Consider the following 16,759-nt stretch of genomic DNA (forward strand, 5'->3'; position numbering starts at 1 on the left):
AATAAACGCGGTGAATTGTTTGTAATTGTCAGTAACGAGGAACATTTTGTTATGGACACGCGTTAGAGGCCTGATTAGAATGAATGAATTAAATCCTGCCTGCAATTTGCACCAAGATGAGAGAATCGTTTTGAAATAAGATCTGGAATACAAATAATGTGTCATCCTTAAAATGCATTCAATTCAATGAATTCAATATCCTATTGAATATTGTCTATGACAGAACTGAATATTGGACATCTCTTGGCCATGGATCTATCGTGCGCTCTAACCAGAAAACCTAATTCATTTATTTTCACAAAATAACAATGCCGTTCTTGGAAATCCATGAACGAGAGCTCAAACAATCAGAAGGTTATATCACTTTTTTAAAGTTTTACAATTTTCTGAAGATATGTTTTATTGTTATTTTTCATGTTCTTCTGAATCTTAGTAACTTGGCAGCCACATAAAGGGAGAGAAGCAGAATAAAGAAAGAAAGAGTCAATTGTAGCTTGTTGAAGTTTTGGGATTGAATTCTGAAAATGATCCTTTTAAAAGTGATGGGCTTGCGAGGCGAAGGATAGGGTCACGCCATTTTCAGCGGGTTAAAAAGACTTTCATTTAAAATTACATTCTCGATCCATCTCCCCCTCTCTGGCGCTAGCCTGCAAGGCGTCCCGGCTCCCCACGCGCCTTCTCATCATCGCCATGCACCTTCACTTTTTAAGTCAATCATCCGGCAAGCGGACCATCTGATCGCCTCTGCAATTGCCGGAGAGAGGCTACGCAATTAGTGTTTCGTGTTCGCCTGTAACAGTGTGTGTGTGTGTGTGTGTGTGTGTGTGTGTGTGTGTGTGTGCGCGTGCGTGCGTGCGTGCGTGCGTGCGTGGAGTGAGAGATGGAAGGTGACAGGGCTTTTGAGAACGTTTCTGTGGCTTTTGAGAGTGTTCTGTGTAATCAATAGCAATCAATTTATCAAATTGTCATGATAATTTGGTAGTTATTGCAGTAAATGTTTGATTATATTTACAGCTAATATAATGCAATTGTTCGTTGAAAAGGAGTGTATGAAAGTGCTCTACTGTAAAAATCCTTATTCTATTATAAAACATCTAGCCTGTAATCTTACATTTGTCCCGTGTTTTTCTAATTTGTCCTGGGAATACACAATATTAAAGTCCTAGTTTACCTTAGGCCTACAGGATAAAGTATGTCACTATTATTCGGAATATTTCTAAGATTACATAGGCCGACAGTTTGGTATTTTTTATTTTCTCTCTTATTAGATAGGCTATTGATCCGAGGGACTTGATGGAATTAAAGTAGGCAATACAACGAGGGTGACAAGGCTCACAGTAAACTTTGGACAAGTTCTGACCTTGCCAAACGGCCTATCGAAATATGGATTATTTAGTTGAGTTAAATAATCCAGCCAGGTCAACCGTGAAGCTCTCCCAATCTCACATCAGAATTAGACATTCCTCCATGTTTGTCAAATGTCAATTTTTTGTTGTTGTTCCGAACGTCAAATTTCGAAGTGTTTAAGGTGATGTTTAGGCATTAATTCCGAATTTTTAAGGTTAGGGTTAAGTTTAGCCATTAACGCCGAAATCTTAAGGTCCAGCGTTTCCCAAACTCAGTCCTCGGGACCTCAAGGGGTGCCCATTTAATTTTTTGCCCTAACACTACACAGCTGATTCAAATTGTCAAAGCTTGATGATTAGTTGATTATTTGAATCGGCTGTGTAGTGCTAGGCCAAAAAACGAAAACGTGCACCCCTTGGGGTCCCGAGGACCGAGTTTGGGAAACCCTGGGTTAGGCATTAATTAACTCTGAATGGTTAAGTTAAGTGTTAAGATCTGCGATAGCTTTAAAATAAAAATATCGGGCCTCCCGGTTGGAGCAGTGGTCTAAGGCAGTGCTAGCTGTGCCACCAGAGACTCTGGGTTTGAGCCCAGGCTCTGTCGCAGCCGGCCATGACCGGGAGGGCGACGCACAATTGGTCTAGCGTCGTCCGGGTTAGGGAGGGTTTGGCCGGTAGGGATATCCTTGTCTCATCGCGCACTAGCGACTCCTGTGGCGGGCTGGGCGCAGTGCATGCTGACCAGGTCACTAGGTGTACGGCGTTTCCTCCAACACATTGGTGCGGCTGGCTTCCGGGTTGGATGCGTGCTGTGTTAAGAAGCAGTGCGGCTTGGTTGGGTTGGGTTGTGTTTCGGAGGACGCATGGCCTTTGTCTCTCCCGAGCTACTAACAATTGGATACCACGAAAAAGGGGCAATTTATTTTATTTTTTTACTTTTGGCACCAGATGGTTAAGTTTCGGCATGCAACTGCTTAAAACAAAAATATAAAAAACTACTTTCAATCATTGGATTTGAACATGCAACTGTTGGCACAACACCCTAGCAAAAGAGCTAATTTGTTGCTCCTAGTGGCCAGTTTCCACATCTAACTTCCTCAGACATGGATGCACATCAAATACTGACTTGTATCATGGGTGCAGCCCAGCAATCATGCATCAGTTCAGCCCTTCCGTTAAAGGAAAACTCCACCTCAAAACTATCTTTTGATATTTGTTTAGTCCATTGTTGATATACTCCCAAAATGTTTTGCATGTTAGTGTGAAAAATGTCACGCTGCTTGTTTAGCGAGAACCAGCTCCTCCCAATTCGGCCCATACACAAACTCGGGACCTCTGTCTTGCTAGCACACGTGACCGTCTTCCCTTAACCGTTTAACCCGATCGTACCACCTCAAAAGCTAACTAATGAGGCAACACAAGAGGGACACTTCAGGCTGAGAAAGTTTCACACATTGCCATGTGCTACTTTCAACAGGGGCCTCCCGAGTGGTACAGCGGTCTAAGGCACTGCATCGCAGTGCTAGATGTGTCTGTACAGATCCGGGTTCGATCTAACCCATGAGCCGGCACACGAAATTGGCACAGCGTAGTCCGGGTTAGGGGAGGGTTTGGCCGGCTGGGATGTCCTTGTCCCATCGCACTCTAGCGACTCCTTGTGGCGGCCGGGCGTATGCATGATGACTTCGGTTGCCAGCTGTACGGTGTTTCCTCCGACACATTTGGTGCGACTGGCTTCCAGGTTAAGCGGGCAGTGTGTCAAGAAGCAGTGCGGCTTGGCGGGTCGTATTTCTGAGGACACATGGCTCTCGACCTTCGCCTTTCCCGAGTCCGTACGGGAGTTGCAGCAATGGGACAAGACTGTAATCAGATACAGTATATAACCTTCAAAATACAGAAATATGCGTTTTGCATCATACCTGCTGTATTTTTGTATTTTGAAAGTTATATACAGTATATATTGAAAACTTGATTGCTGACATGCAAAACATTTGGGACTATATCAACAATGAACTAATGAAACAAATACCAAAAGATAGTTTTTGGGTGGAATTTTCCTTTAACTGAAGGGCTGAACTATGATGCATGATTATTTAACTCAACAAAATAATCCATATTTGGATAGGCCAATATAATGTCTTTATTATTATTGTTGTTGTTGTTATTATTATTATTATAATTACTATTGTTGGGCTATTATAATTATTATTAGCAGCATATTATTTGTAGGCCTACAATATCCTTTTGAAATCCAAAAGGAACATCGAATACTGAGTTCAATCCATCGGAACCGGGTTCCACCGCAAGCTTTGTTTTTTTCCGTTTCTCCAAAATTAACTTTAACATCTAAAATATATAAAGCTTCTCTTTCCCCGACGCGAGCCAATCAGGGGATGTAACACACGTCAATACGAGCACGCGGAGAGCGGAGCTTGAGCCAGCCAACAGTGTCTGTCATTAACCGTGGGTAGGGAGGGATAGTGAGAGGAACAATCTCGGAACGTCAGAGAGAGAGAGAGAGAGGGAAAGAGAGAGAGAGAGAGAGAGAGAGAGAGAGGGGGAAAGAGAGAGAGTGAGGGAAAGAGAGAGAAAGAAAGAGAGTGAGGGAGGGTGAGTGAGGATCATATTTAGGCTACTGCCGCTCTCCTGTCAAATAAGCGCTTCACTAAACAGATCAAAATGACTAGTCAGTTCAAAGAAGATATCCACGACCGGGGAGAATGTAAGAGTAAATCGCCCACTCTGCTCTCCTCCTATTGTATAGACAGTATTCTGGGCCGACGGAGCCCCTGTAAAGTCAGGCTGATAGGGGCGCAAAGTTTGACAGCTCTACCCGGGAGACAGGAGCACGACAAGCAGACCGAAGGTAAGACAACCCCGCTCATGAAGACATGGCTCTCCAACTTGGGAAAGGGTTGCTGCATGCTCCAATGACATGTTTTGGTTGTTGAATATAGGCAATAAAACGGTGTGTGTTTATAACATGATAATAAACCATCAACATAAAGCATTGGCTACAGCTGACTGCAGAATGGAAGTAAACATTTGCTAATAATGGTCCATCAGATTTAAAAGTGTCTGAGGTTGTGCGATAGTGGAAAATAAGATATTTGTCAACTTATCGTCGATACGATACATAGGCTACTCAAATGTGCATGCAATTGTAGACAGAAACAATACATTTTCAAGTTTATTCAAGCATTATCACTTTAATGCATTGTGCATAACTTTGCGCCTTGTTGCGCTCCGGACTCCATTTGCTTTTCCTGCACTTACACATGTCTCGTCATCCTCTCCATACCTTTGACACCCTCACTATAGGCTCGACTAAAGATCCCCTATCACTAGACACAGACATGCACCTTCCATCAAAGATGCGCCGGCTCTACGGACCAGGGGGGAAGTACCTGGACCACGGCCGGGGTTTAGTTCACGACCTAGGGGAGAAATTGGACAAGGAGAGGCTCCTGGTGGACCAAGCCTGCGAGAGCCTCAAAATCATCCAGGCTCCACAGGTGAGCATCAGCCGGAGCAAATCGTACCGGGAGAACGCGTCCCTGATCCGGGGAGAGGGAGGCCAGAGTCCCACTGAAGGGCCGGAAGATGGGCCTGGACTAAGGCTGGGCGAGTTAGGGTCAATGAAGTTTGACGAGGACGCGGGAAAAGAGGAGGAGAGCTGCGGGGAGGCGATGGGTCTCTCCCCGAAGGACGACGAGAGGGATAGCCTCCACGCCGGGGATGGAGACGTGAGGGACGGCGAGGACAGCGTGTGTCTGTCCGCAGGCAGTGATTCGGAGGAAGGAATGCTAAAACGCAAGCAAAGAAGATACAGGACTACATTCACCAGCTATCAGCTGGAGGAGCTGGAGAGGGCTTTCCAGAAGACACACTACCCCGATGTTTTCACCAGGTACAGTATAGGCTACAGTTACAGCACAGACTCAGGTATTCATTCATATGCAACATCCCTAACATTAACGCCATCATTGTTGCAACACCTACAACAATGTCACCCAACCATGATAACATTTCGTTAAATGCACGTTTTGGATAGACGTTTCTATTTCACGTTACACTTTTTTCGTCTAAGCTACATTAGTTGTATGCTACATCACGAACAATAAGTAGCAAAATATAACATTATTTTATCTTTACAGAGCCTGAGATACAACTACCAGAGACAAACATATAACTCAGAATAATGTGAAAGAATGTCACAAATCTGCTATTTCATACAATGGTGTAACAACTTTTATAACATGAGGTCAAACATGCATAATCCTTGTCATTTATGATGCCTATATTTTAATTGTGATGTATGTGGTAACAACATTAAATCCCTTTATCATCACTATTTATTTATGTAAAAAATAGTAGGCCTAGAAAACAGTCCACTTTTTATCCACTTAGGTAATTCATCCCCGCTATAATTCGAGACTGGTGAGTTGACACCTACCATGTAGCCGAACCAGTGCCTTACATAAGGCAGAACAATAGCTTAAAGTGGGAGAACCAATCCGTTTTGACACATTTACCTCATCTCATTGTTATCGGCGATATGGATATTATTCTCATTTGGAAAATTAGCTGGTGGCAGCTCGTCCGTGCGTACTGCTGATCTATTCAACGAAATGTAGGTTTCTGGGCCTGCCCAAGCTCAAGAGTATAAAACGCGCACACACACATACACCCACACACATGCACACACACGATGACGCGCACGTCAACTCTTTCTTTATTCATTCATTAGCTGAAGGTCTAGGCTACGCATCTCGAGAGAACAGAGAACGTGAAAACAGCATTTCACACAAATCATCTGTTCCTGACAATTAAAGGCAAATCATGTTTTAGGCAGTGTCAAATGAATTCAATCATATTAAATCGTGTCTATTTTTTCATTTTTGTTAAGGCTACACATAGGCTACTGGCATATAATTCTATTTCAGACTCATTATGTTTTGCTCCTCAATCACGTCATGGAATGCAATAGTTTTTCTTCTTACTGATAAATTGAGAGTAAGTCACTGCTAAGGCTGCTCTAAATAAAAATAAATGTTTAAATGTAACCTTTATTTAACTAGACAAGTCAGTTAAGAATACATTCTTATTTACAATGACGGCCTACCGGGGAACAGTGGGTTAACTGCCTTGTTCAGGGGAAGAACAACAGATATTTATCTTGTCAGATCGGGGATTCGATTCAGCAACCTTTCGGTTACTGACCCAACGCTCTAACCACAAGGCTACCTGCCTCTAGATAAGAGTTATTTTTTATTTTTATTTTTTTAAACATTTTTTATACACGAGTAGGTCCTACTTCTTTTTTTGATGCAATAGACTACAAAATGTAGGCCTTTAAGGGAATTTCAAATGTAAGTCTTTTTTTCAACCATGAATGAAAACCTAATATTATTCTAAAAGCAAATGTATTCTAGCTAGGCCTATGTGTTTTCAGGACCCCGCATGTAGAGTTGAATATTTAGATTTGAGATTAGATTTTTCTCATTAGCCTATTATCTTATTATAATTGTACTATTACAGAATGGAATATTACTATGCATAATGAAATGTACAACAGGCTTCAGAATGTCATTATTTTTCATGCATGCAGCAGCCAGACGGGCTAGCCTATCATTTTCAGTAAGGTAAATCATCTATAGGACACGTTCAAGATAAGGAATAGAAAATATAGTGTTTTAAACGGGGATTTGGAAAATATTATTTAACAATGGCAACATGAGCCAAATAATAAATATGCTATTGTTGATCGATGTTTTTGTGCTTTTATTATTTCTAAGGCGAAATTGTGGTAATCAATTTGTGCATGTATAGACTTCTATTTCAGCCAAGCGCACGATGTCTTTGTAATAGTTTGGATGTCATTATTTCCAAATTCCACCATTATGTTGTTCCACTGACTCGAAAGAAAGCCATTGTATAAGGCAGCTATTATGGGGGAAAAAAAGACAGATTACAATACAATCACCCTGACAATTTCCCTCAAACCATGGTAAGGAAAATAGCATAAAGGACTGTCGTTTCTCTGTGGGTTTTCGGTGTCTGAAAAATAACTATTTTCTTGTATTGTTACGGGTGCGGGAGAGATATAAAACATTCGAGTTCTCGGTCAAAAACGGTAACCTCTTTTCTTACCTTTTCAGAGAAGAGCTTGCGATGCGGCTGGATCTGACCGAGGCGCGCGTCCAAGTAAGTGGCTTTTTAACGTTTTATTGCTGCAATTACGGCTGACTGTCGCTTTCAACTAAAATGGTTATATAATGACACTTAAACATTTCAAATAGGTTATTGAAATAAATAGGCTACCAAATTAGAAACGAATATAAAGGCCAGTACCACTTAGGCTTAGAGTATGTAATGAAACAATTCCTATTTTATTATTATTAGGCCTTTGTCTTGTTATAATAATCAAACACGTCAAATGCATATTTATACAATGTAGGCCTAACATAATTTCCAAGCATCTTCAGATGTACACCTTCATAGAATCATAATTTTACTAAGTCTATAATTATTTGTATTTCCCAATATGCCTACGTTATTTGGTGTTTTTTTGTGTTGACATGACGCATACAATAAAGTTGGCACAAAATCAGGCCTTGAGCAATAGCCTATGGATAAAAGTCTTTATGAGGGTCTGAGTGATTTACTACCCTGAAATGTGTTAAATGACCCCAATCGCTGCGTAGCGAAGCTCCATCCTGTTATTGGAAGTTATTACATGCACCGAGGGACGTTTTAACGGTAATTAAGCGGACGCGGACGATTCATAAAAGCGCACTTAGTCCAAGAGCAAACACGAGCTATTCTCAGGGAGAAAATGGTGTTTGAATTACCATCGCCGGAACGAGAAAGGGAGAGAGAGAGAGAGAGAGAGAGAGAGAGAGAAGGTGTATGAGGTGGAGAGTGAGGAAGAGAGAGAGGGAGGGGGGAGATGGAGATGGAGAGAAAGAGAGGAGAGGGGAGGGGGAGAAAGGGGTGGCTGCAGAATAATGCTATTTGATTTCTCATTTTGTGATTGCAATAGAGCCGCATTGATCCGATGCTTTGCACTTGGAGCGAATGAGGGACCATTAAAGGTGTTTGCTCCCCCCCATCTACTCTCCTCTCCTCTCCTATCTCTCCATAGAGAGCGTGGCTTGCATGTATTAGCCCAGGGCTCATAACCAAAGAGACAGTTCAAACACAGCGATGCTCCATCCGGGGTTACGGCCGGTATAAAACAACAGATGTCCCTTCGCCGGACCGTAGGTGAAAAAATCACTTAACGGGCTCCATCGGGAGGTGATAAAACTCATACATTCCCGAAGGGCCGTGTAATGCTTAACAGCTTCCAACGGAATAGTGTGTGTGTGTGTGCAGGGCTAATATCGTTCACTTTCTCTTACTGTTGACATTTTCTTCCATTGTTAGAGCCCCTGTTTCAGCAGCGCAATAGGCAAGGGGGGGGGGGGGGGGGGGGGTGGGAAAGTTAAATACCCTTTGGAAATGACTTGTTCAACATTTTTAAGAATTTAATTTAAAGCGCATTAATTGTTATTGGACTCTGTTCAGCTGCTATTCTCCCCATCTTTTGTTAACACGGTTCTTAATTACGGCGCGCCACACCGATCTCAGTCTATCAGTCAGACTGCAGGGGGAACTGATTTTAATTAGCTAACTTTAGACTACCGGACCATGAAGGAGCGCGGGTTTTAGTGCTTGTGTAATTACCGCTGACTTTCCGCCTGTTTGTCACCTCATGAACCAGAGCGATGGGATCTTCCGTTTACACAAGAGCTTGTGCTCGAGCAGGTTCGATGTGGCACAGCAAGGGTTTCCCGGTCTTCCAAATATAGGCCGCTGCCTAAATAACCTTATGGCACCTTATATTGCTCCAAAGTTGTTCATGTTTCTCAATATCAATTTGTAGGAAGCCAGCATGGGCAGACAACTTTGTTTTATTCTACTAAATTGTATCTATTCACGCAATCTAATAAACCTATACAAAATGAAATGTAGCCTACCTATATCTATCTTAGCTAACCTCTGACCTCTCTCCCACTCTCTCTATAGGTATGGTTTCAGAATCGTCGTGCTAAGTGGCGTAAGCGTGAAAAGGCAGGTGTCCAGACACACCCGTCTGGACTCCCTTTCCCTGGCCCCCTGTCAGCCGCCCACCCCCTCAGCCACTACCTGGATGGGGGTCCCTTTCCCCCACACCCTCACCCTGTTCTAGAGTCTGCCTGGACAGCTGCTGCTGCCGCAGCCGCTGCATTTCCTGGTCTGGCTCATCCCCATAGCAACCACTCAGGCCAGCACCTAGGGACACCGCTGGGCCTCGGAACATTCCTGGGTACAGCCGCTATGTTCCGTCACCCCGCCTTCATGGGACCCACCTTCGGCAGGTGAGACAATAGGTACCTCTACTTTCATAAACTTGTATATTTAACACCTGTACTGTACCCTATAACACCACCTCACACCTGTACTGTACCATATAACACCACCTCACACCTGTACTGTACCCTATAACACCACCTATACTGTATCCTATAACACCACATCACACCTGTACTGTACCCTATAACACCACCTCACACCTGTACTGTACCCTATAACACCACCTCACACCTGTACTGTACCCTATAACACCACCTCACACCCGTACTGTACCCTATAACACCACCTCACACCTGTACTGTACCCTATAACACCACCTTACACCTGTACTGTACCCTATAACACCACCTCACACCTGTACTGTACCCTATAACACATAACACCACCTCACACCTGTACTGTACCCTATAACACCACCTCACACCTGTACTGTACCCTATAACACCACCTCACACCTATACTGTACCCTATAATACCACCTCACACCTGTACTGTACCCTATAACACATAACACCACCTCACACCTATACTGTACCCTATAACACCACCTCACACCTGTACTGTACCCTATAACACATAACACCACCTCACACCTGTACTGTACTCTATAACACATAACACCACCTCACACCTGTACTGTACCCTATAACACATAACACCACCTCACACCTATACTGTATCCTATAACACCACCTCACACCTGTACTGTACCCTATAACACCACCTCACACCTGTACTGTACCCTATAACACCACCTATACTGTACCCTATAACACCACCTCACACCTATACTGTACCCTATAACACCACCTCACACCTATACTGTACCCTATAACACCAACTCACACCTGTACTGTACCCTATAACACCACTTCACACCTGTACTGTACCCTATAACACCACCTCACACCTGTACTGTACCCTATAACACCACCTATACTGTACCCTATAAAACCACCTCACACCAGTACTGTACCCTATAACACATAACACCACCTCACACCTATACTGTACCCTATAACACCATCTCACACCTATACTGTATCCTATAACACCACCTATACTGTACCCTATAACACCTACTCACACCAGTACTGTACCCTATAACACATAACACCACCTCACACCTGTACTGTACCCTATAACACCACCTCACACCTGTACTGTACCCTATAACACCACCTCACACCTGTACTGTACCCTATAACACCACCTATACTGTACCCTATAACACCACCTCACACCAGTACTGTACCCTATAACACATAACACCACCTCACACCTGTACTGTACCCTATAACACCACCTCACACCTGTACTGTACCCTATAACACCACCTCACACCTGTACTGTACCCTATAACACCACCTCACACCTATACTGTACCCTATAACACCACCTCACACCTATACTGTACCCTATAACACCACCTCACACCTGTACTGTACCCTATAACACCACCTCACACCTATACTGTATCCTATAACACCACCTATACTGTACCCTATAACACCACCTCACACCTGTACTGTACCCTATAACACCACCTCACACCTGTACTGTACCCTATAACACATAACACCACCTCACACCTATACTGTACCCTATAACACCACCTCACACCTGTACTGTACCCTATAACACATAACACCACCTCACACCTGTACTGTACCCTATAACACATAACACCACCTCACACCTGTACTGTACCCTATAACACATAACACCACCTCACACCTGTACTGTACCCTATAACACCACCTCACACCTGTACTGTACCGTATAACACCACCTTACACCTGTACTGTACCCTATAACACCACCTTACACCTGTACTGTACTCTATAACACATAACACCACCTCACACCTGTACTGTACCCTATAACACCACCTCACACCTATACTGTACCCTATAACACCACCTCACACCTGTACTGTACCCTATAACACCACCTCACACCTATACTGTACCCTATAACACCACCTCACACCTATACTGTACCCTATAACACCACCTCACACCTGTACTGTACCCTATAACACCACCTCACACCTATACTGTACCCTATAACACCACCTATACTGTACCCTATAACACCACCTCACACCTGTACTGTACCCTATAACACCACCTTACACCTGTACTGTACCCTATAACACCACCTTACACCTGTACTGTACCCTATAACACCACCTTACACCTGTACTGTACCCTATAACACATAACACCACCTCACACCTGTACTGTACCCTATAACACCACCTCACACCTGTACTGTACCCTATAACACCACCTCACACCTGTACTGTACCCTATAACACCACCTTACATCTGTACTGTACCCTATAACACCACCTCACACCCATACTGTACCCTATAACACCACCTCACACCCATACTGTACCCTATAACACCACCTTACACCTGTACTGTACCCTATAACACCACCTTACACCTATACTGTACCCTATAATACCACCTCACACCTGTACTGTACCCTATAACACCACCTCACACCTGTACTGTACCCTATAATACCACCTCACACCTGTACTGTACCCTATAACACCACCTCACACCTGTACTGTACCCTATAACACATAACACCACCTCACACCTGTACTGTACCCTATAACACCACCTCACACCTGTACTGTACCGTATAACACCACCTTACACCTGTACTGTACCCTATAACACCACCTTACACCTGTACTGTACTCTATAACACATAACACCACCTCACACCTGTACTGTACCCTATAACACCACCTCACACCTATACTGTACCCTATAACACCACCTCACACCTGTACTGTACCCTATAACACCACCTCACACCTATACTGTACCCTATAACACCACCTCACACCTATACTGTACCCTATAACACCACCTCACACCTGTACTGTACCCTATAACACCACCTCACACCTATACTGTACCCTATAACACCACCTATACTGTACCCTATAACACCACCTCACACCTGTACTGTACCCTATAACACCACCTTACACCTGTACTGTACCCTATAACACCACCTTACACCTGTACTGTACCCTATAACACCACCTTACACCTGTACTGTACCCTATAACACATAACACCACCTCACACCTGTACTGTACCCTATAACACCACCTCACACCTGTACTGTACCCTATAACACCACCTCACACCTGTACTGTACCCTATAACACCACCTCACACCTGTACTGTACCCTATAACACCACCTCACACCTGTACTGTACCCTATAACACCACCTTACATCTGTACTGTACCCTATAACACCACCTCACACCCATACTGTACCCTATAACACCACCTTACACCTGTACTGTACCCTATAACACCACCTTACACCTATACTGTACCCTATAATACCACCTCACACCTGTACTGTACCCTATAACACCACCTCACACCTGTACTGTACCCTATAATACCACCTCACACCTGTACTGTACCCTATAACACCACCTCACACCTATACTGTACCCTATAACACCACCTTACACCTGTACTGTACCCTATAACACCACCTTACACCTATACTGTACCCTATAATACCACCTCACACCTGTACTGTACCCTATAACACCACCTCACACCTGTACTGTACCCTATAACACATAACACCACCTCACACCTGTACTGTACCCTAAAACACCACCTCACACCTATACTGTACCCTATAACACCACCTCACACCTGTACTGTACCCTATAACACCACCTCACACCTGTACTGTACCCTATAACACCACCTATACTGTACCCTAAAACACCACCTCACACCTGTACTGTACCCTATAACACCACCTTACACCTGTACTGTACCCTATAACACCACCTCACACCTGTACTGTACCCTATAACACCACCTCACACCTGTACTGTACCCTATAACACCACCTGTACTGTACCCTATAACACCACCTTACACCTGTACTGTACCCTATAACACCACCTGTACTGTACCCTATAACACCACCTTACACCTGTACTGTACCCTATAACACCACCTCACACCTGTACTGTACCCTATAACACCACCTCACACCTGTACTGTACCCTATAACACCACCTTACACCTGTACTGTACCCTATAACACCACCTTACACCTGTACTGTACCCTATAACACCACCTGTACTGTACCCTATAACACCACCTTACACCTGTACTGTACCCTATAACACCACCTTACACCTGTACTGTACCCTATAACACCACCTGTACTGTACCCTATAACACCACCTTACACCTGTACTGTACCATATAACACCACCTCACACCTGTACTGTACCCTATAACACCACCTCACACTGGTGACCAACATCATCCATCATCCTCAGTACTATTACGTAGACAGAGCAGGCCCCCCTGACCTCTACCTTTGTTGGTCGTAGGATGTTAGTTTTCAGCCCTGAATGTTGCTTGGGGTGTTTTGCTCATGAGACTATGTTGGTGTGCATTCATGTCAGTGTTGATAGTAATTAGCTGACAGTGTGATGCTGACAACCAAGCTGTTAGCGGAGGTGCCAAAACAGACACACACACTCCAAACACATGGCATGTATCTCAATAATCTAAAGTGGCTTCCTCTTCTTATATCCTTTTTTTTCTGCACTGGTGTAAAAATGCTGGTGATTGCAAATACCTGGAGAAGCCATTCACATTCTGGTCTAATACTCTCTTCTTTCTCCCATCCCTTCATCGGTCATCCCTGCTTCTCTTTCAGGCTCTTCTCCGGTATGGGCCCTCTGACCAGTGCTTCCACCGCCGCCGCACTCCTCCGCCAGCCTGCCCCGCCCGTCGAGACTCCCTCCATCCCTCCGCCAGTCCTCTCCGAACCTTCCTCCTCCTCTCCCTCCTCCTTAGCTGCAGCGGATCGCAGGGCCTCCAGTATTGCAGCTCTGAGGCTGAAGGCTAAAGAGCACTCTGCTCAGATCACCCAGCTCAACATCCTGCCAAGCGGAGCTCCAGGGAAGGAGGTGTGCTGAATAGCTGTTACCCCACCCAGCACTCTCTTTCCTAGGCTTCTGTCCATCACCTGTTCCCCCTCTCCACCTCTCATATCCCTGCAGATCTGGGAAAGGAGTGGTGGATGGATCCAACCCTGACCCCTGATCTCTGTCTCCTAAACCCTGATCCTCTCTGGGCTGAAGACTCCTTTCCCAACAGCCCCCCCCACCTTACCCATACCTCTTACCCTCAAACAAAAAGCACGACCAAATTCAAATAGCACTGGCAAACCGAAGCGCTGTGTGTGTGTGTGTGTGTGTGAGAGCATCACCCCCCCCCCCCCCCCCCCCCCCACTCTTCCAGGTCTCCTGGATGAGCATAACCTTTAGCTGTAGAGCCCTTTCGTCCAGAATCTGACACACAAACACCTCCATATTGTGTTAACCCATCTCTAGCTCATGCTTCCTGGTTCACAAAGTCCACTTTCTTCTCTGTGACAGATATAAACTACGATCTCAGCGGGGTAAACTCCCATGACTACCTGCTGGTTGGACACACACACACACACACACACACACACACACACACACACACACACACACACACACACACACACACACACACACACACACACACACACACACACACACACACACACACACACACACACACACACACACACACACACACACACACACACACACACACACACACACACACACACACACACACACACACACACACACACACACACACACACACACGTGCTCGCTCACTCGACTCTGGGGAGAGAGAAAGAATGAACCAGAACTAGGAAAGGAACAGTGGAGACTGTGGCATTTGTCTGGACCACATGAACCCAGTGCCATAGCAGTCTGAGGGGGTCTCCATCCAAGCCAAAGCAACCAACCTGTCCATAGACCTTTCTGTCCTCCTCTGCAACCCAACCTGTTGCTGGCTCAATAACCTGCATCGAGTTTGTTCTTTTGTCTTCATTGATACTTACATTATCATCTGGAAGAGTTATTGGAAGAAAATCTACAAATGTTCAGCTAATTGAGTTTGACTAAAGGACAAATCAAGTGAAGTTTAGATTCTATCCAGTGTCTCTTATATCTGAACTGTGTGAGAAAGAAAGTAAACTGCTGTAAATATTATTGTAAAAATGAAAAACAAAACAAAAAAGGATGATTTTCAAAACAGAGCCTTGTATATTTGAAAAAGACAATGTTTTGAGAAGTTGCACTTGGTGTAGTGTTTTATGAGTATGAATGTGTCCCTGTGTAAAATTCCCCTGTGTTTATGGAATATCATAGGTTTTTAGATGATTATTTATGTCAAAACTGTTCCACAACAGATTGAGTGCAGGGCAGGATTTATTTTTAATTGTTTAAAGTGATTGTCTACATTTCCTGGTTTAATAATAGATGGAAAAAAGAGAAATGAATAAATGAAAGTGGTGAAATTAAATATGCTTTAGATTATTATTTAAACCCCTTATAGAACTGACAAATTGCCAGGAATTAAAAAATGGTGAAATAGAATTATAGAACTATTAATAAAATTGTTATGAATAAACTGATGTTGTCTTGCATATTTATAAATAATATTATAATGAATGCCTCAAAACAAAATTATTTTGTGAATCCATTCTATGTTTGAAAAGGAATAGTAAAATTATAGCATAAATAGTTAGTTCCAATGAGGTTGTTTTAATGATTTAAACGTGGAATTACATTAATCACATTTCCTTTAATTATGCGAAATATTCAGACCCACTATCAAAGAATTTCATATAATATAGGTCTATATCAAAATAACCTTTATTATAAGTAATTGCTTATTAAATTGCAGAACTTAAATTATGGTAATATTCTTTAACATTAATGTAACAATTGAAAAGTCGTTTGGAAATAGGTCCAAAACGGATCTAAATTGTTTTCAAGTTTAATTTAAAAGGAGAGGCTCACCAGAAATGAAAATAATTCAGTTGTGAGTGTGAGGAGCTGAGAACGGGAGTAGAGTCCTATTTTCATATGC

The 16,759-nt window shown here is 43.6% G+C and overlaps 1 protein-coding gene across 2 annotated transcripts; it reads left to right on the plus strand.

Moving 5' to 3' along the window:
* The first annotated feature begins 3,753 nt into the window (after positions 1 to 3,753).
* arxa (aristaless related homeobox a) lies at positions 3,754 to 15,355 on the plus strand. 2 transcript variants are annotated; one of them, XM_055881542.1, is made up of 5 exons: positions 3,754 to 4,212; positions 4,668 to 5,256; positions 7,508 to 7,553; positions 9,420 to 9,751; positions 14,496 to 15,355. In XM_055881542.1, exons 1-5 carry the CDS (start codon positions 4,026 to 4,028, stop codon positions 14,755 to 14,757), a joined length of 1,416 nt encoding a protein of 471 aa, XP_055737517.1. In that variant the 5' UTR covers positions 3,754 to 4,025; the 3' UTR covers positions 14,758 to 15,355. The 2 variants fall into 2 exon arrangements, with proteins under 2 accessions (XP_055737517.1, XP_055737518.1); XM_055881543.1 differs by having other exon boundaries at positions 9,420 to 9,763; positions 14,496 to 14,579.
* The last annotated feature ends 1,404 nt before the right edge of the window (positions 15,356 to 16,759 follow it).

The sequence above is a fragment of the Salvelinus fontinalis genome, chromosome 25 (assembly GCF_029448725.1).
Source record: "Salvelinus fontinalis isolate EN_2023a chromosome 25, ASM2944872v1, whole genome shotgun sequence".
Taxonomy (NCBI): domain Eukaryota; kingdom Metazoa; phylum Chordata; class Actinopteri; order Salmoniformes; family Salmonidae; genus Salvelinus; species Salvelinus fontinalis.

What these genes read in the sequence shown, in the direction of transcription:
- arxa (XM_055881542.1), top strand. Translation starts at nt 4,026, where the DNA reads ATGACTAGTCAGTTCAAAGAAGATATCCACGACCGGGGAGAATGTAAG. An exon ending in GCACGACAAGCAGACCGAAG is followed by an intron (nt 4,213 to 4,667) that starts GTAAGACAACCC and finishes CCCTCACTATAG; the next exon opens with GCTCGACTAAAGATCCCCTA. An exon ending in TACCCCGATGTTTTCACCAG is followed by an intron (nt 5,257 to 7,507) that starts GTACAGTATAGG and finishes TTACCTTTTCAG; the next exon opens with AGAAGAGCTTGCGATGCGGC.